Source organism: Rhea americana, unplaced genomic scaffold, assembly GCF_003343005.1.
Source record: "Rhea americana isolate MKP2758 unplaced genomic scaffold, rheAme1 scaffold_218, whole genome shotgun sequence".
NCBI classification, from domain to species: Eukaryota; Metazoa; Chordata; class Aves; order Rheiformes; family Rheidae; genus Rhea; species Rhea americana.
Genome location: NW_028186321.1, coordinates 263,120 through 288,268, shown reverse-complemented (window position 1 = coordinate 288,268; position 25,149 = coordinate 263,120). Strand labels below are relative to the sequence as shown.

Here is a 25,149-nt window from a genome sequence, read left to right as displayed (position 1 = left end):
GTAGCCCTACAAAGCTGGACTCTCTCCAGTAGCTCCATGTCTCTCTTGGACTGGGGAGCCCAGAACTGGACACAGTACTGGAGATGAGGCCTCCCCAGGGCTGAGGAGAGGGGCAGGACCACTTCTCTTGACCTGCTGGCAACAGTCTTCCCAAGGGAACCCAGGAGACCATTGGCCTTCCTGGCCACAAGGGCACATTGGTGGCTCACGGTCAACTTGTCATCCACCAGCACTCCCAGGTCCTTCTCTGCAGAGCTGCTCTGCAGAAGGTCAGCCCCTAGCTTGTACTGGTGCCTTATTTTCCTTCAGAGAGGCAAGATAGCTTGATCACCTAGCTGAATTCCATAAAGGTTATTTTACAATCAGCAAACTAAAATTCATTTCATTTAGAAGGATKTATAGCATTGCTATGCAATGATTTAAAGCTTCCACTCTAGAAGTGACTGTGTTTATCAGTGGATGAGGCAAAATCCRYGAGTGCTGAATAGATTGTAAAGGCCTTGAGTCACYTGAAGCATTTCTGGGATGCGTTAAGGAACACTCTTTGCAATCATTATTTATGATATGGCTTTATAAGAAGTTAAAAAGATGTCTGACGAACTGATTCCGCAAAATAAAAATGAAGTGAAAGAAATATGACGCTTTTTCTTTTCTGCTGTTACAGATCCCTCTTCATTGTAGCAAACAATGTTCCTCAACTTCTTTTCTATTTTTTGGTCTTAATTTCTGTGATTATAAAATAATTTAAGTGCTGAGAGAACAAAAGAATGGATTGAAGTGTGTTTTTAATTACTGCATTAGATTATCTTCAAACCTTTGATTACGCATATGCTTCTCTGTCACATGTGATTCTTTTCTCTATATATCCCGAATCTCCCCCTCCTTTCTTTCAGATACTTCTGAAGAAAGAGAGGAAAGTGAACACATCTATTGATAACCAATGTGAACCGTACTATATTAAAGRCTATTTGATATATTTGTTCTGCAGAGATTAAAACATTTCCTTTGCAGATAAAATTGGTCCTTGGGAGGCAATTTACTGCAAAATAATAAAGCTATGATGTTCAGCATTCCAAAATTACGCAAAATGCAGATTAATTTTTTGAGGAAAGGAAGATGTGTAATGCAGAAAGTTCTCAAATGTTGGAGGGCAACACAAAGCATTTATCTGTTTCTGAAATCTTTTAGAAGATCTTGGTGTTTATAAGACTATAACTTAGGTGTTTGCAAGCTTCTTCAGAAATGTGAACATTTAAACATTTTGTACTTTAAAAACCACTTGAGTAACAGTCATAGTTAACTTATTTCATAGGTGTTGCATACAAAGAAAAGGAATCCCTTGCTTGGGAGCCACTGAAGCAAAATTCTTCATTAGACTAAAACCTCAAATAAACAGATTTTAATAAAAGAGGAATAAGGAATATGGGGAACTGGAGAGCCTGGCACACAGTGGGAGAAAGCAACATCCAGTCAGGTGTTCTAGTTTGCCAGCCACATGACTCTGTCTTCTGAATGAGGTTGGTCATGGAGCATGTGTTGGGGTAGAAGRAGGAAGCATAGTTAAGTGTTTTAAGGATTATTTCATCTATGACTGATAATAACTACTTGTACAGACAGTTGCAGTTATGCTGCATGATATCATTAGCGCAACAACCGGACCCCGCTGGTGGAAAGCCAAAAGGAGAGTTTTTAATTAGCTTGATTTCATGCTAGCTTAATAAATATGATGAAAGTGAAATATAGTGAAATTCATCCTGGGTTTTTGCCAGCTCCTGGTGGTATAAAACCTGCTGCATGGCTCCCATCCATCAGCAGCAAACTGTTGTTCCTGAGCAGAACAGGGAAGTCGGGACAAGGAGAAGCCCTCTGTCAGGGGAAGTGTCTGGAAGAATAGAGGAGTAATGGAAGCTCCTCTGAATCTGACAAAGTGTCGCTAATGAGCCCTTCCATTCCTCCGTTAATATTTTGTTTGCTGTGTAGAACATGGGTTATACTGTTGAGGCATATGACGTCAGGGATGCTTTGTGTTTTAAAATTTTGCTAGTATTYTAAATTGTTGTTTGAGGTGCTTTTCTGAAAGCCACGTGCTTTACACATGCACTACTCAATGCTTGCTGATCCTGTTCAGGTGGAATGAATGCAGAGGAGATTGCAGATCACCAGCCTGTCTCATCAACTCCTTGTAGCAGCATCCTCTTCTCCTTTGCTCCAAGCATTTGAGCACCAGAAAATTCACCAAGCCAAGGCAGGCTCCCAAATTCCCTGTTTCTGGCCAGGAATGCTTGCCTCAGCAGAGGTTATTTTTCCTCCCCTCCCTGCTTTCCCAACTGATTGATTACATCAAGTTATATACACAGAGGAGCTGTAAGGATTGTAGTGCCTTCTATGTGTTACAGCCCACTGGTCAAACATGAGAGACCTATATTTGATTCCTTCCTGAMGTCAGGCTTACCAGTAGAGATATGATGACCCAGACAAAAACAAACTGAGTTTTTGGCATGGAGAACGTTCTTCTTCCTTGTTTTATCTTGTGAAGCCTGATACAGATAAAAATTAAAATAAACTTTATGTCCAGCATTTTCTCTTAGAATGAATGGCAAAAGTATTTTTATCAAAATTTAAAAGATAGTGCTACTAGTTGATTTTATTATTTAGAACACTTTTCATAACAAGCAGGAASTTGAAATAAAGTAACTATGTTTCAAAATATGTGATGTTAGATGATTCCAATTCCTATATGCTATAAGACAAGTGTACTTGTCATTAATACTGTACTGAAATTCATTATAATGGATTGTGTGTGTGTGTGTCTGTCATACTTACCTTTCAATGGTATTTTTGATTTATTGTTCTCTAGAAACATTAGCTTCTTTTGCATTTCCTTTATTAGCTCTGGTTAAGTTTTGTTTCTAAGCCTTTCAATATAGTGTTCCTTATTGTTTACAAGTCAYCAGTGTTAAGGCCTTTTATTTTCCACCTTTTGTTTTTTCCCCTTATTTTAGTGTTATGTCAACAAAGGTTTTTTAAAAAAAAGGGCAAAAAAAAGCTGTCTTACAGAGTGCAGCTCAACCGTAAGATGTCATAATTTAAAGGGAAAAATATGTTAAAATAAGTAGAAGTGCTTTGTATATTTTAACTCATGAATATATTTTCATTATTCATAAAGAAATAACCAAGATTTAGGTTCAGTAATCTAGTACCTGATGCTGATGTTTCATTTTCTTACCCCTGAAAATATCTTTAGAACAAATCTGGAGTTATCCCCAAATTTTTTGGAAATATTTATTTTGTGAACGCATATCAGAAAAGTGCACTATTTGCATTCTGGTACAGGATGCCCCAAGATGCTGCATCCTCAGTCCCTCGCAGCATGGGTACCTTAGTGTTCGGAGAGGAAGGAATGTAGGTACAGAAGAAACACTGCAGGTGAGGAAGAGAAAAGCCAAAAGTAATATTATATCAAAATGAAATAGATTCTGCTTTGGTTACATCTATAGCTTCTTATGCAAGTATTGCTGATAGCTTTCTGCATTTTTCCTAAGGCTGTGAGGACTCAAATACGAGCCGTAATACTCTTCCTGATCTAAACCTATGAATGTCTCCTATCCTTTCATATTTGATATAAAGCAGCAGTGATCTTAAAGTCATAAAAATTTTGATTTGCTCATCAGTGGACAATTCAGACCACATGCATGAGATTTGTTACTGTTCAGACTAGTTTGTGTTGTGGGTTTTTGTTTTTTAAAGAAGGCTGAGTTGAGTGAGGTGTTTGTATACCTCAGTGCTGTTGCAGGATATTAAAGATTTTTTGTCATGATCAGAACTGCTGTCCAAATCTAGATGATTTATAATGTACAACAAAAACTGGAGTTAACATCTCTGTAATCACCCAGAAGAATAAATTAGTGGTTCTTTTTTGATGATACCAAAAATCAAAAATGTTTTTTATTAATGCAGACAGATTTTTTTATAAAGCCTTCTAGCTTCATTTTGCTTCTGCCATAGAAGATAAGAGATGAAAACACCAAGCATTAAACACTTCATCCAGCTGTTACTTAGAATTTTCACTACCTTGATGATAGAAGTCTGATTGTTTTTTTTTTTTTTTTTCCCTTCATATTGATCCAGACAAACTTCACCTAAAATCACAGAATTTTCATTGAGGAAGGATAAGAATTTGGACCTTGGCTTTAATGAAAGAAATTGGAGTTTTTTCAGGGATCACCTGCTCTTTATGAGAATGTAACTGTCCCTGCTGTAACTCATGAATCAGTTGTCCATGGAATGCTTTATAGTATCTACCTGGGGGCATATGCTACTAGTATAATTTATTGTGGCCTGTCCATATATTGTTATGGGCCAATGCAAGGCATAACCCCTATGTAAAATCTCTTTCTAGGGACTCTTCCCAGAGCACATCTTGCCTTAATTTACACAGATATGTTCCTTTGTGTTTGAACTACATTTTAATAAAATACTGTAATTAATAATACTGCTTGCTTAATTCTACAACGTAAAATGATAAATTGCATGGCTGTCTGAATAGGCTTTTAATGCCAGGAAAGAATGGTTTTAAAATCTCTTTGTACTAGTAAAGCTGTGTTGTTTTGCAGTAGGGGATACCATTCAGGTTCTCCTCTGCTGCCTTTCTACTGTTAGTAGTATGGAGTCAATTCTGATGTAATGCCGGAAGAGTACAATAGCAGTATTTCATTTCTATCAAAAGCCATATTTTCTCATACAATTTCACATATTGTTTCGTAAAAAAGAAATAGAAATGTCGCTGTACTGACTCAGGCTGCCCTCTGCAGAAATCTCTACTATAAGGAGAGGATTTGGTTAGGAGGAAGTTATGAAATGAGCAATTAAAAAAGATTAAAGTGCTTCATTATATGTGGAACACACAGAATTTGAATACTGTTTTAATTTGAATAGCTGGAAAACGTTGTACATTCTCTGCTTCTGTGATGTGTTCGTAACCCCAGCTCTATCACTTCTGTGTCTTTGAGACTCTAAGTCCTGCAGGGCATTAACCTTTYAACGTACATGTTGCACTGACTATGAACAAGGGAGCCTCAATCCTACTGAGGCCTTTGGCACATGCCATAATGAAAACAAGAAATAGTTTTCTGAAGACTTCTTGTTCAGATCCCCCTTTTATTTCATGCTGACCTAGATTGGTACTTTGCTGCGTATTAGAGATACGCCAGTGTTTATTTTAATGTATTCCATCAAGTGTCTTCCATTCCCTTTTGGTGTAATAGATTACTTCCCTTAGCAGAAGTCTGAAAGTGTCTGTGCCTGTGAAATGAACACCAGCGCAGCTAGCAAACCAGGTCTATTTAGTAACCATTCAGCCGGACTGAAACCAAACACAATCCTGTGGAGATTAAGGAGAAAAATATACTGTCTTGAAGTACTTGCAACTTTTTAGTATTATTTTACAAGAAAAGCATAGTAAAACATTATTTTAAACCTATGTAACTGAGTAAATTTTACAGTCTTAAAAGAGAATTTGTGTAACTGTCATTTCCTAGAAAATCTCTGAAAGTACTTGATGCCACTCTAAGATACTTTTGGGGGGAATTGGGTACTTCTGTCTTCAAAGATTTCAATTTTTTATGTTCATAAATAAAAATAATTCTTGCAATCTCTATGCAGACTTATAACTTCCTAAGAAACAAAAATCCCCTATTTTTCTGTTCTTAATCCATTCATAGCTTCTGACTAAAATTAATTATTAATTGTCTGTGCTGCCTTGATGGAAAACATTAATGAATGTAACTGGGCAAAATGGAAATTAATTTGCAAAACGTGTCAAAATTGAAATGAAGATGATGTGTATAAATTTCACCGAGTTAGTTTAAGGATGAGCAAAGCGTTCATTTTTGATTTGACCGTGTTTTTCTCTATAATTGTGTAAAACAGACATTGACAGCATGAAAAATTCAGAATTGCTTCAAGAGGAAATATTGCAGCATTTTGCTGCTCTGCTTATCCAGGAATGCTCAGCTGCTAGGTACAGGCCAGCTAGCTTACAACAGTTTGGATTGTGTGTGTAGAACTGGAGGGATTTTCTAGCGCTCTGATACGCTGATTGGGACACATAAGAGTGATGAAGATGACTGACCGTTAATGTTCGCGTACATGGCAGTATAGTGACAGCGGGGACGTACCAGATTTGGGGTTTGTGAAACATTTGGTAATGAACTTGAACATATTGAAAGGCAGAAATGWCCACCATCATAATTTTTTCCTAGCTGTATGTTTTGGTTTGGTTTGGCTTTTATTTTACCTTTTAGATATATATTGTATATTTTTCTGCTTAGTCCAATGTAGTTATATCCTAAGTAGAGAGACTTTGTAAACCCTTTTAGGATTCCATTCAATAAGCAAATCTTTAATTACAAAGAAAAGGCTTTTGACTGAAAAGTTTTTGCCTATAATTCTGTGTATAAAATTCTGTTTTCATCATTGAATTAAAACTACATTTTGAGAAATGTTTTAAATTATCTATAGTTTGTAGTAGTATTTCTTATAGACGACTTGCAATTGAGAATATTCATACAGTTGTCTAATTGACTAATTTTCTTGTCTTTACTGTAATTTATTTYGTATGAAATTCTCAGTGATTCTTGGTAAAAATTTGGAATTATGAGGTCAAAGTGGAATGTTTCGACTGTTTGGGGCAGAAGAAGGATCAGCATTGATGGGCTGTGGAGAGGAAGTCACGTTCCATAGCTTTTTCCTCTGGTAAAAATAGCACATGAGAAGCAAAACTTACAGATCAACAACATGTAATTGCTGAAGCAGCAGCCAATTCACAGGAAATTTACTGCAGAAGAGCTCTGACATAATTCAGTGAACTCTCTGATAGTATACAATGTGAGCGATAAAGTGCTTGATTGTCAAATTTTCTTATATTTGGCATATGTTATAGTTATATCCATGTCTGTCCTCTAAATTGTTTCTCACTTAGTTAAGCTGTAGAGGCTTTTACAAGTGCATGTATTGTATTTTCATGAAATTTGCCTTGAATCTGTTTGTGGAAAGAACAGAACTGATTCTCCTCCCCCCTCTTCCCCTCCTTCAGTCTAGACTCTGTATTGCAAATGTTACTTCAGTTAGTATGTGCTTTAGTCATTTCTTGGTCCATTTGTATGATTCAAACCTTTTGCTTAATTTTTTGTTTATATTAAGATTATAGTAAAGYTTAACTAAGCTCTGATTTTTAAAATGTTTATAATTCACCAAGTATTCTGTTTGTTCCCACAGGATTATGTTCAGATAMTGTATCCATAACTGATGTGTCACACAGTGAATCAATTGAAGAAAGCCCTTTCCGTCCCCCTTCCCATTCTTTTTCCACTGTCTTCGATGAGGACAAGCCAATAGCCAGCAGCGGAACTTACAACTTGGACTTTGATAACATTGAGTTGGTTGATTCTTTCCATGCCTTAGGACCGAGCTCTCCAGAAACTAAGAATCGTGACCCCAAAGCGAATGTACGAAGAAAGTCTACCGATTCTGTCCCGGTTTCCAAATCTACATTATCTCGGTCTCTTAGCTTGCAAGCTAGTGATTTTGATGGAGTTTCTTACCTTGGCAATAATGAGACACTAACACCGGCAGCAGATGTATACAGTACTGGTTCAAGTAGCGCTTCTAGTACCCTTAAGCGAACAAAGAAACCCAGACCAGCTTCCTTAAAAAAGAAGCAGTCAGCAAAAAAACCTGTAGAAGCTCCATCAGTGAAGGAAACACCACAAGAACCGTCTGACGTTAGCGAAGCAGGTTCTGCCCCAGGTGAGGAAAAAGCAGTATCTGAAACAAATGTTGACACAGTGAAATCTGAATGTACTGAACCTTCTAAAATCTCTGCTGAGAAACAGGAGGCCCCAGCTGTGCCTGAAGGATCCCACCCTTTTGATCCAGACAGTTTTGAAGGGATTAGTGCATTTAGCACCAGAGGCAGCAAAGTACAAAACTCGCCCCCTGCCAATAAGAAAACACTACCTCTTACAACGGCACCAGAGGCTGTGGAGGTGACTCCGCCTGACACTGGAGGACAAGAAGACCCTCCAGTCAAAGGCCCTGCAGTGAGGCTCGAATTTGATTATTCTGAAGAAAAGAGTGCCAGTGAAGACCAGCAGGAGAGCACTCCYCCTCCCAAAAAAGTAGGTAAAAAGCCTGGTGCCAAAATGCCACTACGGAGGCCAAAGACTAAAAAGTCGGTGGAAAAGCTTGAAAATGCTCCAACTACACCAACCCAGTCACCTGCTGATCCAAACGACATCCCTATCACAAAAGGCTCTTACACTTTTGATATTGACAAGTGGGATGATCCCAATTTTAACCCATTCTCTTCTAGTACAAAAATGCAAGAATCTCCCAAACTGCCTCAACAAACCTACAGTTTTGAGCCAGACATGTGCGAGGACTCTATTGACCCTTTCAAGTCGTCTTCTAAGATAGCCAGCTCACCTTCTAAATCTCCAGCCTCTTTTGAGATACCAGCCAGTGCCAATGAAACAAATGGAACTGAAGGAGAAAATTTAAATAAACCTGCAAAAAAGAAGAAGACGCCACTAAAGACGTAAGTTAAAGAGCACAGATGTTTCTGGATTAGGAGCACATCCCTATAATTATAGCAGTTTTCTATTTGAATAGAGATAGGAACATGCTATTGAGTGTTATTAACTGTACAGCTGGACTCTGTACATGCCTTCCCTCAAACTATTACCTTAATAGCTTGATGTTTCCAGGACAAATGAGTAACCAGAGAGACGTCAAGCCAGGTTAGGCCACTGGACTAGCTAGCAGTAGGCTTTTTAAAGTTTTGGGGTGCAAATGGCTTTGAATGGGGTCAAGATTGAGTCACATCAACTTTGTGCCAAACATTTTGTGACCTCATCTTGGGTGTTTGATACTGCCTGAGCTGATAGAAATATTCACACACATAAAGATTGCTATATGACTTACAGTTTTTTAAGGTGGAGCATGGAGCAGAAAGGCAAAGACAAATCTGCCCTTGAATCCAGTGGGAAGATAGTTTTACTCAGTGATCTACAGTACTTAGAACTAAGAAAATAAACTGAAACAGAAAATCTTAGTATTCCACAAAGTGAAATAATGATTTATTTTTTTTTTAATATAAAACTATTCCTTTAAAACAGCTTCCTTTCTGTGAAACATTKTGCAAATCTCCTAAGGGTAGAAATCTCCTAAGCTGCTATATGTTAAGCAAATATCCAATATTTAGATAAATTTGACAAACTGCAGGATAAATTTTCTAGCTGCTATATTTAGATATTTGGTAATTAAACTCAATGATTAGTTGTATTCATTCCACAGTTAACTTGCTGGTGTACATATTCTGCAATCCTACCCTTTCAGACATAAGATTTTTTTTGAGTTAGTAATCAGCAATCCCATTTATCTGAAATCTATCTTCTGTGTTTCTGTAAGAAAATACCTTTCTACGTGTTCCCATGTTTAAATGTGGTAGCTAACTAACAAAATTGTGACTAAAAAATGACAAAAACCTGGCAATTTGAAGATAAGTTACTGCAAAGCAGTGCAAAAAATGACCTTCCTTATGGAGTGAGAGATTGTTCAGCTGTTTTCTGAGTAATCTGCTATCCTCCAGGCTTCTAATTCAAGTCCCTTGACAGATTTGAAGTAGTTTGTGTCCCTTTTCTTTAGGTTATTTTTTGAGGGAAGAGCTTTGTTTTTTCTGATGGTGCTTTCTTTTGAGCTGTGCATGAAGTTTTGGGTAAATTCAGGAAGGAAATAAAATACACGCTAAGCTGAGACATTTTTCTGAGCCTGTAGTCCAAACTTGTTTGGTCCAAACCCAGAAGACTAGAAGTCTGACTGAAAGAGGGGGATGATTTGGACTTCACCTGTGAAGACTAGAGGGAGAAGGGAAAATTTTAATATCAGAAACTGACGTCTGACATTTACAGCCAGCAGGAGTCTCCTTGTGTCTTCCAGTGGCTGCGTTGGCATTGATAGACTTTATATAAGCCAACTGGGTCTGTCCATCAGCTGTGAATATTGGGATCAATTGCGAAGTTGTTAATTTGAGGCAGCATGAATTTACAAAGGGTTAAGTTTGTAAAACCGTCCCTTTGCTTGGAAAAATCTGTAACAGGAAGGCCCTATCCTACAGCCTCAGAGTTCACTGTTGGTCTCTATCATGCTGAAGAAGTTAAAACACTCTGGAGCAGGACTTACAATTTGTTGTATCATGGGATTTAGAGGAATTCTCTGCCCTCGCTTGGGACTGCTTTCACTATGTTTCATATTATGTTTCATATCTCCTTGCTGCAGCCCGGTAACATACTTTTGTAAGTGGTTTCTTRTAAAGAAGAGAATCTGCATATTCATAGGCGTTGCTGCCTGGAGCCATAATACTTTTTCTAAGAACATTAGTCCTAGGCTTTTTGGGGGATACTGTAGGAAGATGTGGCTATATTTGCATCTCTTTGTCTCTAGTCTCTCCTCTCCCCAGAAAGGGCTGCGGGTGTGGTTTCGCCGTGGGGTCCAGTGCTGGAGAACTCCTGCCTGGAGGGAGACAGCCTGGAGGGCCTTCCTGGGCAGTGCTCCTTGGATGGGACAGGGAGGGAAAAGCCCGTGCAAAATACTTCAGCTCTGACAGGCAGAAAAGAGAGTGTCAGAAATAGGAACTGATGCTGAGGTATTTCAGGACTTCTAAAAGCCTAATTAATGGATAATTTTGCAAAGCCAGAGGTTTCTTTTGGCACAGAAATAAAACTCTGTATGTAAATGAGTTCTTCAGGGGGAAATTGGACAGTGATTTCTGTGTTAGACCTGTGGGAGGTGAAGGAGCCAGGTGTGAGCTCTAGCCACTGCTAGGATTGTACTAGCTGGTGTCTGTGCCATAAATAAGTCTTACACATGTTAAATTGACTTCTGTATGAAAATGATTTTAGAATGAATGTCAGTTTGGCAGTAGTTACTCTCTGGTCCTGTGCCTAAATGCCAAACTGTTCTGCAATAGATCTTTTTGCTCAGATGATACTGAATCTGATGATTCCTCAATACCTGCTATTAAAAAAAAAAAAAAAAAAGAAAGAAAAGAAAAGCTTGGATAGACGTTGTGCTCCACATTGTTAGATGATTGAAGGCTATGTTTAGAAATGGAAGATGTCAGCTTTCAAGAGCATCCTGCATGAAGAGAGAGAAGCTGAAGATGCCAGGCTTGCAAATGGATGAGAACTTTTCTAAGCCTCAGTTACTTGGCAAGATTTACCTCTGTTTTCTAAGGGCAATCAATTTGGTCTGTCAGAACACAGACTCAGATTTCACCAAGAGCCAAAATGTATGAAAATTTAAAGAAATGTTGTTTTCTTTCTGACTTAGGTAAATAATTTGAAACACACTGTCAAGTAGGTCTTTCTGTGCTATTATAACAGATCAGCAAACAAAAAAAAGGCTTGTATAACTACTTTTTCCTTAAGCTTAACTGCCGCTCAAGAACACTTTCTGTATCCCATATAACAAATGCTATGTTTTGAAAAAAAAAGCAGGTGACTACCATCAAATAAGGCAAGCACATTTAGTATGGTCATAGGAATTTAACTCAAGAGTTCTCAGCTTTGAAAGATGTGTTTTGTAAGATGAAGCATGTCAAAAGTGTAACACTGGATTTAAAAGCATGAGAGGATTTAAGAATGATTTTTTTCTTCCTCTTCATCTATTCCACAACAAAAAGTAGAGATTAAGATTATTCAGGTAGAAAGTATATATGATCAGATTACTATAACACATTAACAGAGTATCTGTAGGTTTATCTTTTTTGTCAGTTCCTTCTGTCTGTCTCTCTTTTCTTTGTCTTCTTTGTCTTAGGATGGTAGAAGATGTGATGTCTGTATGTTCTCTGTTGTAAGTAATTCTAAGCTAACAATTCAAGTTTCTTCTTTGATTTATGGGCTTTTTAATTTTACTTATTTATTTTACAGCATGATCTATTATTCTTCAGCATGAAGCTTTTATGTTAGCTACATCATTTTACTAGCACATGTGAAAAAGTGCCTCAATTTGAAAGTATATAGATTTCATATCCTTCAGCTAATAACATGAAAGTTTTATTTCTCTTCTTAATTTAAATGATAGAATAGAACATTGCAGAAATGTTTTTCTTTCTTAAAGGAATATGTTACCCTAATTATTTCTGAAATCATAACTAGATAATTAGCAGCATCGAACATACTAATATTCAACTGTCGAATTTATTTTCCCCTATAGACAAATTGTATTGATTTACTCTCTACCAATTGAAACACTTCATTATAATTTTTAGTGTTTATCCTGCTATTCATTGATCATCAGGAAGAGCTGATGGGCAGTAATTTCTGCCATTGCCCATCCCTTCAAACATTAAATCTTTATCAAGATTCAATGTGAAATTTTTTTTGCTTCTTCTAGTTAATAGCAAAAACGTGTTTGATTAATGTCATTATGCATTAGATACTTGGTTTATTTCCTGATTAGGAAATATTTTTAACTGATAGTGAACAAATGTAAGGCAACATTCATAGCTGTACACCTACACATGATGTATATTCTTCATTCTATTTGCTTGATTTAAACTTGTGGRGTTTTGAAGGGCTACAGTGTCTGTTTTCCCAGTTTGCGTTGCGAGCTATTAGGGGAACCAGAAGCAGAACTGCCATGTTTGTTGCTATGTTCATTGTCAGGCGAGGGGTTTCTGTTGTGCATGCATGCAAAGACAGAACGTAGTTCATCCAAAGCATACTAATTTCCTGTTTAATCTTAACGATTTATGTGGTTCTTGCCACTTAATTCCCAGGTTTAGCACGGTTTTCATTCTCAGCTGATTCTTGTAAAGATGTATTTTGGACCTTATATTCAGATGGGAAACTGAAGAACACAGAAGCTAAATAATTTCTTTAAGGCCACTGAGGATGTCTGTGGTGGAGCAGAGATTTGGTTTACCCTCGCTGTGAAATAATAGCACTATTCTATAAATATGGTAGCATGAAAAAACCTTTTCAGTGAATCTACAAATATGGCAATCCTGCTTTCCTCAGCTTTGGGGAGTCGAGGCCTGTTCGAAATGCATGACAAGAGTATTTACCTACAGCATGTTTTTCCATGGTGCCACTGCCAAATAGATGGGAATTTAAAGCAGAAGGGTAAGCCCTAGTGGTTGCATTTTCTGTAGCTGTCACTTGTTAAGTGTAAAATGACCTGATTCTCTCTGGTATTACCATATTAACTGTTTTAATTTTGTTTTTAGTGATACATTTAGGGTGAAAAAATCACCAAAAAGATCCCCACTATCTGATCCTCCTTCTCAGGTAAAGTATTGCATTATTTTGATGCCTGTAATTTGTGGTCTTGTTAGGGGTAAATAAGAAAGTTCATATATGTTATTGTATAATTCTACTTCCTACAATAAAAAAAATTAGTAAATAATATTAGCGTATTGGTATCCCAAGTATAGTGCACTGGGTTGTAATCATTAAAATTTTGATCTCTGAAAGCATGTATTCRGTGTCTATTAGAACTTGTATTTTCTCTGGGAATTACAACTAGGCTATTAGTGCATATGCTTTGGAAAGACCCAAATTACAAYAGAAAGGCAATATGAATAAATATCTTCAATTTAATTATTATTCTGAAAAAATAAACTGACTATTCACCCTGAAATTTTTAGATTAGGAAATAATAAACAAAACGCATACAGTTAGTAAGTTGGAAAGAAAATAAAGTAAGTGGGCTGATCTACCAGGGAAGTGTATTTGGATGATTTTACTCCTTGTTGCAAACCTGGCAGGTGGTTGTCTTTGGAAGAAGAGTTAACAAAAGCTCTTCTGTGTGTAAATGCCTAACTGCTTTGATGTGGCGCAATTCTTTTCATGCTGTTGTTCAGCTTCACACTGGCCAACCTACCCTTTTATTTATGCTGATGGACAGCRAAGAAGTGTCTTGAGAAAGAATTCATGACCTCAGAGATCTGTGAAAGCTTGCTACTGTGAAAGAAGTCTAAAAAGTCAGTTTTGCTAGCCAAAGACTTCAGCTATGGATGTGTGCCACTTATGTCAAGTGCCTAACAGATTTAAATGACTGGATTTTCTTTCTTCCTTGTTATCAGGGCAGCTTTGCACTATAAATATTTATCACCAAAGAGTTTAGTTATACTAGGAAAAGTCACYGCAATCAAATTCTAAATGCTTTCAATGTGAAGTGCTTTCTCTTTTTCTTTCAATACTTTTTACAGGACTGCAGTAAAGAGTATGGAATTAAAAAGATAACTAGGATCAGGCAGAAGAATTCAAAAACCTGACTATTCATCTTGTTAATTAAAGATAATAGAATTATAGTAGACCCTTGTTTTTATGCAGGATCCCACTCCGCTGCCTACTCCAGAAACACCTCCCGTCATATCCACCGTGGTTCATGCGACAGATGAGGAGAAACTGGCATCTTCAGTGACCAGCCAGAAATGGACGTGCATGACTGTGGACCTGACCACAGATAAACAGGATTACCCACAACCCTCTGATCTGTCTACATTTGTTAATGAGACTAAATTCAGCTCTCCTACAGAGGGTATGCTTTATAAGTGACTGGATCCAGCTAATGTTTTCTTTATTGACAAAGAATTTTCAGTTTGTTCTAGGATATTGGCATGTGCTTTGCTGAATGTGGACTATAGTGTTTTGGGAGAGCAAGATACCTAAAAAGGATACTCCTTGACCAGTCTGGGGAAACTAAAACAACAATCTTGAGAAACCAAACTTGGCAATTACACAGCTCTGAAAGCTGAAGATGTGACCCAAGTAGTCTCATCTTGAGTTTTCAACAAAGAATAGAGAGGAAGCTTAAAGGAAAATGAAAGGGGCTTTCAGAGAAGATTGTCTCTTGCTTCCTTTGCATGCTTAATTATGGAGGTACTGTATTCTTCAGTACATGCTACCTGTTCTCACTGTGCCTTCATGGGAGACTGTGGGCTGATTCTGCTCTTGGTTAATGGTCTTAAATGCAAAGCCACCCTACTACGGATTTTGCCTAAGCCTGTTTCTTTAACTTGAGTGGGAGAAAATAAAATATAATACTGAAGGTCTCGGGTTAAAACCCTGGTCCCTTGGTTAAAACTTCTGCTCAAAGTGTATGTGTTACATAAAGATCCTCAACATACCATCTCCCTTTCACACTTGTAGAATCCAGATTTCTTCATGCATAAAAAATGTCCAGGATGTCTCCTGAATCATTCATGTACCACATAAAGTCRTCTTCTGTATCTGCTTATTATATGTCTACTTATTAAGATTTTTCCTCTAATACCTTCCTGTAACTAGTTGCAATCTAAAGCTCAAAATTTGAAATTTTTATTGGCAGAACTCTTGTTTCAGGTCTGTGAAATGTGGAAGAGACGGAATATAGCCACTTGAATGTTTTTTTGTGGTCCTCATTGGGTTTAATGGAAGAAATAGTGCTTTGAGACATCTACTCTAAGGACATATTTTCAGCTTTGTGGATGGGAGGATTGTATGCATTTAACTTAGCTTTAAATCTTTTCTTCTCAATTGGGCTTTTTTTCCCCCTCACCTTTTGATCCATATTCAGACTACTTCTAAAGCTATGTTATACCATTTTAGACCAGATCTCCAAGGAATTTTTCCCTGATAAAGAACTGCACAGGTTTTTAGGCCAGATGTGTTTGACATTAAAACATGAATAACACTGATCTTAATGGGACTGTACATGTTCATACGCACATGCCAGGCTGTAGAGCCTGGGCTGTTTGGAAATCTGAGTCTCCCCTTTAAATAAGTATTTATGTCTGGATAATCCATTCGATTTTATTTGTCAAATAATAATTTGGTTCYATTTTAAACAACAGGTTCACCTCAGGTTCATTATAAAGAAAAAAAAGTAATTTTTTGAAAATATTCAGGAAAATGGAAATTATGTGGAAGGAAATGGAACAAAGGAGTAGTGAGAGATACTCTAAGGCAATCATTTGAGCTATCAGACTGGTAGAAGAAAGTGAGCAAAGCTCCTAATTAAATGCTAATTGTCTTGTCTCCTGCGTGCTGGATGGTATATTCAGAGTTTCASATTACATGCTAATTACAATCAACAGTGCTTTGCTTTTCAGATCTCTTAAAAATAATATATATATTTTTCCCTTGACAATTCAGTTTCTGCTGCTTTGAGAATTTTTTGAGTAATTCCGGGGCTATTTCTCAATGTAGTTATTTTTACCCCTCCCAGACACTGGTGATACTGTAAGCCTGTAACCTAACACTGCTTTTGTACAGATACAGCCAAGCTAGTGAGTTAGCCAGTACATCCAGCTYTCATCTGTTGCATGCTCTGCTTATAAGTGTTGCGATTTTCTTGTTTCACAGACGATAAATAAGCTGTAATTATTAGCAGAAAATTCTGATGTAGTCTTGCAGCAATTTGTAGGAGGAGGTGGAGGACATCGCTTAGTAAGTCTATTGTAGGCATTTATAAAAGATAATTATCTTACATCACAGGATGTACTGGGCATTTGTAGATATTTGAATGTACAGAAAAAAAGTGGAGCCTAAGATTTTGTATGGGAGATGATGTTGTATGGGAGGTACCTTGTAGAGGAGTTGGTGTTGCTGGAAACCTCAGAGACTRCTTGAGACAAAACAAATAGTCTTTAACTAGATGTGTTATTTTTTTGTTTCTAGTTGAAGTATTTCCATCTGTGTTCTGCACTTCTAAATCAGTAAAGTTAAATACATTTTGTCCCAAAAGTCAACTTGGATTGCCATTGCAGGGCCGCTACCAGCAGTGCAGGCAGATGCAAAATAATTGCCATCTGTGCCAGCAGAGGACAGTGGAAGTACGTCTCCTGTCTGTGAGGTGTGTTTGTATGCTCACTCACAGGTTGCTTTCTAGGTTTATAAAGCTGCCCAATAAAAATTCTGTGATGCAAGTGACTGGGCTATATTTGAAGAGAAATGAAATACAGAAAGTTGCAAAACACTGGAAATTGCTCTCTGATATTTCGTAATTTCTCCTGCAGTACTGTACCCAGAAGGCAATTTTCATCTCTTCGTTTTGGTTTATTTTTGCTTTTGCCAGGAAGAAGCACATGCCTGATACCAGGAGGTTGTCCATCCTACCTGGATTACTATTACTGCTAAAAACATATGGTGCCAGGCATTTAAACCGGTGGAGCCTGCTGTTATAGCAATCTCTTTAATTAATTTTTTTTATTAGTATCTCCCAAATGTAAGAGATAATGTGAGATTGTAGCTGTTTCTCTTCAGTGGCTATCTTACATAATACATAGACTTGGAATTATACTGCCTGTCTACTGCAGTGATTTTTTTTTATTATACATATTCTAAGCTTTGTAAATTCACATTGCGACCTCCAAAACTTTTTTTTTTAAACAAAAAGAAGTTAAAAAWTTTCTTTAGAGTTGATTCATTTTTAAAGACTATATATTTTAATCACAAATACCATCTTCCTGATCCAAGCCCTGCTTTTCAAAAACTGCCCAAGTCTAGCAGGGTTTTTGCATATATTTTTATCCTAATGTAAATGCAAGTGTGCCATTTATTAGAACTTATCTATAATAGAAATTAAATGTGTAACTTAGCGAATTAAATTCATGGTAACTCAATAAAATACATCATTGGGAAAAATATATATATATTTTTAATTTTTAAATAGAGGCACAATTCAGCAAAGCCTTTACTCTTACATGGGTGCAGGAGGGTATACTCTCCTTATCATTTTGCTGTATTTTATCTGTGTCTTTTCCTATATCAGCTCAATACTGGTGACAGTGGATTGGGAAGAAATGCTGGTTATTCCATCTAGAGTAATTGAGAGATTAGAAGTAGAATAGCAGTAGGGATTTACATTTTTGTTAGGCTTTAGATTTAGGGTTTTTTGTAAATCTTCCTGCCTTAAGCTTTTCTTCTTCTTCTTTTTTTTATCATAGTAGTCATTCTTAATTAAGATCTGCATGATATACCTTAAGAAACAGAAAGTATTTGATTACTCATCAGCTTGCAAAATCTTTTGGTTTACATTAAAGGAAACCAGGATCATGTTACAAACATTGAAAAATGTTTTCTGAGATAGGATAACATGATAGAGGAAAGTTTCAAAGTGCTCTGAAACATTGTTAATATTCTGGGTTCTAAGACAGAATCTTGGGCAGAGCAAATTGGTAAAGCTGGAATTTTTCAGGCAAATGAATTTGCCCAAAATGTATCATACGTTCATGGTTGAAAAATCAATGCACAGTACAGCTTGTGCTGTCTCTCTGTATATTCTATTTTTAATGTCTCATATAAAAACTTAAGAATGGAGGTGACCCTTGTAAATGAGATGAGATCTCATTTACTTATGCAAAATCATTTCATGGCACATATTTAATGGCTTTTCTTTTCTGTTGCAGAATTGGAATATGGCAACTCATATGAAATAGAATATATGGAGAAGATAGGCTCCTCTGTGCCTGTAAGTTCCCACTTCCATTTCCATTCATTTTCATTCTGTGGTCATAATGCTGTCTTGATAATGCCATGAGCCTCACTACTCCTTAAATTAATTACAGTGTGCCTATAGCAGATTTTAAACTCRGTTCTTCTAAATTGGCATAACTGGAATAAATTGCATGTGCTTTTTTGTCCTAAATCCCGTACAGTTTGTTCCATTTTATTATTTTATTTTTAAACTAGGATCATAGTAATTCTTTTTGGAGATTAAAACCAGATCACTATTCCCAGCACTGCAGAGTTCAGAGCTGTCTATAGCAGCTACTGAAGGTTTTTCTTTTTTTCTTTTTCTTTTTTTTTGGGGGGGGAGGGCGGGGGGGGTGAAACTTATGGGAAAATGATGAGAGTCCAGAGAGAACACAGACTGAATGTAAAATATGGAATATAGTACTGTACATTATCAGTGGTTTGTCTGACCTATTTATTTAATAAATTTGACAGCTTTATTAGATCTAATGTGTGTGCATCTGCACTGGCAGTTAGGAAAATTAAGCATGTATGTGAGGTGCCCAAATTGATAAGAATAAAGCTYGTATTAATGAGTATTTTGGCAATACTAAGTCAACAGATGCCTCCTGCCTGGCAGGATCAGAAGTTTGATTAACTCCAAAGTGAGAGAGGAATGATCATTTACAAAGAGTGACCTGTTTCGCTTATGTMCTTTAATTGTTTATTCCTCAAAGAAATCGTCTCAGTATCATTTAGCGAAGACTCTGTTACTGTGCTATATTTTTAGCTGTTTGTCAAATCTTTGGCTCACTTGAGGCAATGAGTTAGCTTTAATGGAGAATGGTTGAGTTGGTTAATGAGTCTYTCCTTTGCTGTTGCCAGCAGGATGATAGCACCCTGAAGAAACARTCTTTATACTTAATGTTTGATGCACAGCAAGAGAGCCCAGTCAAGTCACCTCCCGTCAGACTGTCTGATTCTACAACGCCATGTTCAGGGTATGTCACTGCAAACAAATTCAGCAGTGAAAGGATGCCGGAGAAATGGGTTACCATAATAGTGTATACGCAGGCAATTCTTCATTTCACTGCTTCTGCTTTTGCCAATTTTTTTGTTTGAAAATAGATTCACATCTGTGTTCACATACGATAGAGAATACAAGGAAGAAAGGAAATAAGAGATACAGAAATTGTATAATGGGGGGGCAGAAATAAGAACATATATTTCTCCTTTATATTCTTACTAAATATAGTCACAGTGGCAACTGTTTCACTACACTGTGGCTTCCTAGTTAAGTTTCTTTCTCAGACACTGAGGTCATTTTCATTTCAGTCTGGAAATCTAATTGCAACTCTTCACGTAGCCTTTCCAAGCTATATTTTCTGAACAATGAATCTAGTTCTTAAAAGCAGGATGTGTGGGTATGTATGTACTTAAAAAAGAAAAAAGAAAAAAGTGCTTGTTAAGRACATCTGTTCTCAGTAAAAGTTGTTTCTTGGGGAGAAATTTAAGTCACAATGCCAACGGGGTAAAAAGACAAATCAGAAATATTTAAGGCATATGCATGTCCTTTCTGATGGAAGTGGGTGTATTTTAATGGCTCCTGTGTGTGGTTTTGAAAGGATATTTCAAAAGTGTTATGAGATACAATGATTTAAAGTTGAGTTGTAATAATTTATATGTATAAGCACATAAATATTTTGGAGAGGACTTGCTTAGTGGTAAGCAGAATGTTAGTATAATGGCCTTGTGCTCCACTCTGAAAGTATGTATACAATCCTTCCCCAGGTCAAGTTTTGAAGACCCTGAAGCCCAGCAATCCTCTGGAATGAAAATACAACATCCAGCTTCCCGAGTGCTAGCTGCCAGTCAAGAGGCACACTTACAGTCACCTGACAAATCAAAGCAGAAAGATCTAGAGCCCATGACTCTAGGAACAGTTTCAGAGACCATCGAAATAGTAAGTAATTTATGATAAGTGTTTGGGACTCGTTGACCTGTAGAAAATTMTCTCGTCATGCAAGAGACAGCACAATTAGAGCTTGTAAACAGAGTAAAAACTCAGTGTGGTGCTTAAAGGTCTTAGTAGGACAGGATCCAAATGAGGGAGACAGTTTGAGAGAGCACTGATGGAATTCAGAAGAAATTTTTGAATTCTTGCCATAGCTTAAAATATTGTGATCACCTGCTCCAAGTAGATACTCTGAGGGGATTTTTCTTAAAAAGGATTTTTTATGCTGTGATTTATGTAAAACTCACTTCTTTCTTGATCATTAGAACTCAGTCCAGCTTTCAATTAAATCACCCTTTTTAATGGCTTCTCTGGRTTGGATTTGAATTAGTGGCCAGCACTTCCTTACTTCCAGCCTGTACTGCATACATACGTCASAGCATTGGTTCTCAAATTCATGTGGATTCCCTGAAGGTTATCACTTTTCCAGGCAAACTTGTTTCACAAATGCCTGCACAACTAAGCATGCTTAGCTGTATGACAAAATAYGATTTACTAAAGAGTCAAAATGAGAAGAAACTCACTTTAATATGATGGTTAATTACGTATCTTTTTGTTGTTTAATGATGCTGTTGATGTATCGCAAAGCATTTTTACTAGCCTGAAGAMTTTTCTCACCAGCTGGAGCCTTGGGTACTGAAATCCCAGAGGTGATGTTTTTAACATTCTAATTCTGGTCACCTTCATGTTATGTGTTTATCCTGATCATGTTATCATAGTGTACATAACTGAATTTACCCGCTATAAAGAGCAAGAGACTTTACAGAGGCTACAAGAAGAGTCTTGCTAAGGTTCTTCTCRGTTCGGGTGGTATTCAGAGCTTTTGGGCTGCCTTAGAGATACCTGATCTGAGCATCAGATATTGTTTGAATATAACTCACAGTGTTACTCTGAAAACTGTTGTAGAAGTATCAAGAATGGCATGTGAACTGTGATTTGAGAACCGTTGCTTTGGAGGTCTTACTCCACTATCACGTACTTCGTGTTCCTATCTTGCAAAATTTACTCTGCTTTTAAATTAGGAATAATTATTCTTTATGTCTCTTACACCTGTCAATCATTTGCCTTTGAAAAGGAATCTTCAATGCGTTGTCAAATTACTYGGAATCAATGATTTGCAGACAGATGTCACTTAGGTCTTAACTGCTTGGGCAATCTCTGTTACTTACTCTGTATCCTCCTTACGCTTCAGACATCTCCTGAAGACTCCTTTGTCTCTGCTGATGCTCTCCTCAATAGGATATCTAAGAAAACCTCAATATGTGATCAACCTGAATATCTAGATCCTGACTTAGCAGAAAAGAACCCTCCAGTATTTGCTCAGAAACTTCAGGTTTGTAGCAGAAATGTAAATGTCAGTTTTCCTTTCTTTCTTTCTTTCTTTCTTTCTTTCTTTCTTTCTTTCATTCTTTTTCCACACAGATAGAGAGTATTTTACCCTGTCTGAAAAGGATGACAGGATGGGGAAGGGGGGTGGAGGAGCAAAATAATAATTTCGTTCTTTCCAAAGTAATTTTAGCCTTTTAGGAACTTGAGGGACACAGAGATTTTAATTTAATTATTATCATACATAAATTTAAACATAAGGCAGTTTCAGCTATCCAATACCATGGATGTGTACGTTTTGTAAAACTCTTTATAAAGCAAAATCTTTTAAGCTTGAACACAGGACCTAGTGTAGAGGATTGCCTTGACACCTGGCCTTAGTACTTCRGTATGCACATAGTGATTTCCAGAGTTCTAGGCCCTAATTCTGCTCTCTGAAGTTAAACCAATACTAGGCCTCGGTTAAATGAAAATTATGCCGAGTTTTTCTGCTAAATTATCTAATGTAGAATTGGCATGACTTCTAGAAAAGTGAAATCTTCCATAGAGCAAACTTGTGTGTCAGGACATATTTTCTATAATATTCATATTCAGATTTCATAATGCCAGGATAAGGTTGAAATGAGAGCAGCAGCTGGCATAAATTCACATAAAGTAAAAATGAAATGACAGAAAACGTGAAAAACAACTTTAACTTAGGAAAACATTTATTTTGCCCAAAGAGTTGTTAGTCGCTAATGAAAATTGTTTGTCTATATACCTTCCTCAAAACCAACCAAAACCTGGGGTTTTGTATGGATGTTCTCATCATGAAAAGAACATGAGATGTGTGTGTGTCATCCAGGAATTATCACAATGTATTAAAATCTAGCCTTCCTTTTTGGAATGTGTTAAACATTTTCAGTATGTTCTTAATATGTATTTTTTTTTTTTGTGAATTGCTTATAACCAAACACTTGACAGGAGGAGTTAGAGTTTGCCGCAATGAGGATAGAAGCGCTGAAGTTAGCCAGGCAGATTACCCTGTCTTCCTTCTGCTCCTTAGATGCCGAGGTATCTGTTTTATGCCTGCTGTATGTGTGTGCGCACAGATTAAGAAACAGAGTGCTGCTTTTTCTTTAACAATAAGGTAACTAAGCCTCTCTGAGTGCAGTTTGAAGCTGTGTGCACCTGAAGTGTCTATGACACCAAAGYGCATGCTGAAAGCAGTAGTGCTCACAAAAAAGCTGTCACCTGCTCTGCCTGTGGAGTACTGCTACGTTCATACTCACAAAAGGCAGGTTCGAAAGCAAGAACCAGGCATATATCTACTACAGGAGGCAGTCAAATTCTGCAGTTACATGGCCATTCAGTTTTTATTTACAGCAAGACGTGTCCTGAAATTTTTTATGGAACAACAGGTAGCAAACATACTTCTTACAAAGATGATAGAGATTTTGGCCAATGGGGCATTTTGCCTGGTCATTTCAGGTTGAAATCWGACCTCTTGATACTCAAAGTTAAGAAGTGACAAGTTCAGTCGCCACCCTGCTTCAGGCTTCTGAAGAATGGAACTCCGATGGTTTTGGAAGAGCTCTAGAGCTCTTAAAGAAAATGCTTTCCGCAACACAAAGTGTTTTAATTCATAAGATCTAAAGCTTTTTTTATTGCTGCTTCTACAGCATGCTGGTTAGAGCCTTATCAGAAGGACGTTGGCAGTGTGACACTGCTCTAGAATGCATGCAGTCCTCGCTGTGTTTGGAACAAGACTTAAAATGCTAGCTCTGACGTGTACTGCATTTGATGGTTAGTCAGTTTATAATGCCTTTTTGGTACTACTTACAAAAACAAAAGCCAAAAACTATTAATGGCTTTCTTGGAATGTGATATCRTTGTAGCAGTATGGCAGCATCCTAATGCAATGAGACATTTTATTTCAAATGAGGAAAATGCATTTCTGACATATTGTTCACCAGTAACCTTTCTTTTGTTATACTAGCCATTAATAAGTCAGTGGCAAACCTTTTACCTGGTCCTGTATCGTCTTAATATTCGAGTAGTAGTTCAGGTTGCCCAGAGAGGTTGTGGAGTCTCCTTYTCTGGAGATCTTCAAGACCTGCCTGGATGCAACCCTGTCTAACATGCTCTAGGTGCCCCTGCTGAGCAGGGAGGTTGGACTAGATGATCTCCAGAGGTCCCTTCCAACCTTACTGATTCTATGATTCATTTGGGCTGGTTATTCTGTGACTACATTTGGGCTGGTTATAAAGGAGAATCTCTTGGTGCTTTAAAGATCAACCATAAAGTAGCTGGTTCATAAAGTTTCTTTTTAGATAAACTGTACTTTGATTTAAAAAATGATGAATGGTTAGATTATATTTGATTTATTCTGCTTATCTTAAATAGCCGATGAGCTCCCCATTTCATGGTGTGTGTATACATACCAAAATGAGCTCATTCCTTACAGATATGCTGATATTTTAAAGTATATGACCATAATATATATGTATTTTCTTTTAATCGTGAAAACCCTGCTGTTGTCTTCAGTGGAAACTGAGCTTATTTTTCTAATTAGGAATAGAAAGAACAAAGACGAARGACTGAAAAAGGGCCGTTTTCCTATCTGAGTAGGAATGTGCATGACTGTCCCGTTGCTCTGTTGTCCTGAGTGGTCTGTCTCAGAAAAGGGGCAGGATCACTCAGCTGCTTTCTCCCCTTGTCTTTCCAACACTCTGTTGTAACGTGCAGAAGTCACACTCTCTAGCATCAGAAGACCTGAGATGAAACACAGTTACATCTAGATGCTTTATGGGTTATACAGAAAACTTCTGTTAGATACCTGTGTTCTTGCTGCTAGCCAACGCAGCAGAGATTTAAGAAAATTAAAAATTCAGAAATACATTATTCTATCTTAATCAGAAGACAATAGATTTGTAGGTGTGTGAATCCTTGTGTATTACCCAGAAAAGATTCTGAGGATCCGCTGGATGATTGCGATGACTTAAATTCAGGTACTAATTGGCAGGATTCCCTTCTGGATAGATGGCCATAGTTATTTTTAATGTGGTATAATTACATTAAACATTTGCTGAACCATTACAGGATAGATAGTAAGCACAGCATGCTAAATAAAAAGAATCATTTGATATAGCAAATTAAGTCACATGAAAATTGATACTAATTGAAGTATTTTCTACTAGTACTATGCCTGAGAATAAGAACGAAGTTTGTTCTTTTCAGATAGAGGGGAGTTATTTGCCGCTCCCGAACTTATTTTCATGGAGTTCAGTCGGTCTGCTATTTTTACATTGCCACAGATTTCAGTCTTCC

The 25,149-nt window shown here is 37.1% G+C and overlaps 1 protein-coding gene across 8 annotated transcripts in view; it reads left to right on the top strand.

Annotated features, from left to right (window-relative positions):
• Positions 1–25,149, top strand: part of TACC2 (transforming acidic coiled-coil containing protein 2) — a 151,713-nt gene that overhangs the window by 104,441 nt on the left and 22,123 nt on the right. For 5 of the 8 annotated variants that reach the window (XR_014895874.1, XM_085305251.1, XM_085305249.1 and 2 more), the window contains 8 exons: positions 7,276–8,596; positions 13,289–13,349; positions 14,397–14,604; positions 18,455–18,516; positions 19,386–19,501; positions 20,292–20,463; positions 21,707–21,847; positions 22,804–22,893. Coding sequence is in view for 7 of the 8 variants with exons in the window: in XM_085305251.1 (XP_085161377.1) it covers positions 7,276–8,596; positions 13,289–13,349; positions 14,397–14,604; positions 18,455–18,516; positions 19,386–19,501; positions 20,292–20,463; positions 21,707–21,847; positions 22,804–22,893 (2,171 nt within the window). In the remaining variant the exon portion in view is untranslated. The remainder of the gene's footprint in view (positions 1–7,275; positions 8,597–13,288; positions 13,350–14,396; positions 14,605–18,454; positions 18,517–19,385; positions 19,502–20,291; positions 20,464–21,706; positions 21,848–22,803; positions 22,894–25,149) is intronic. The other 3 variants (XM_085305247.1, XM_085305250.1, XM_085305252.1) reach the window with 3 other exon arrangements.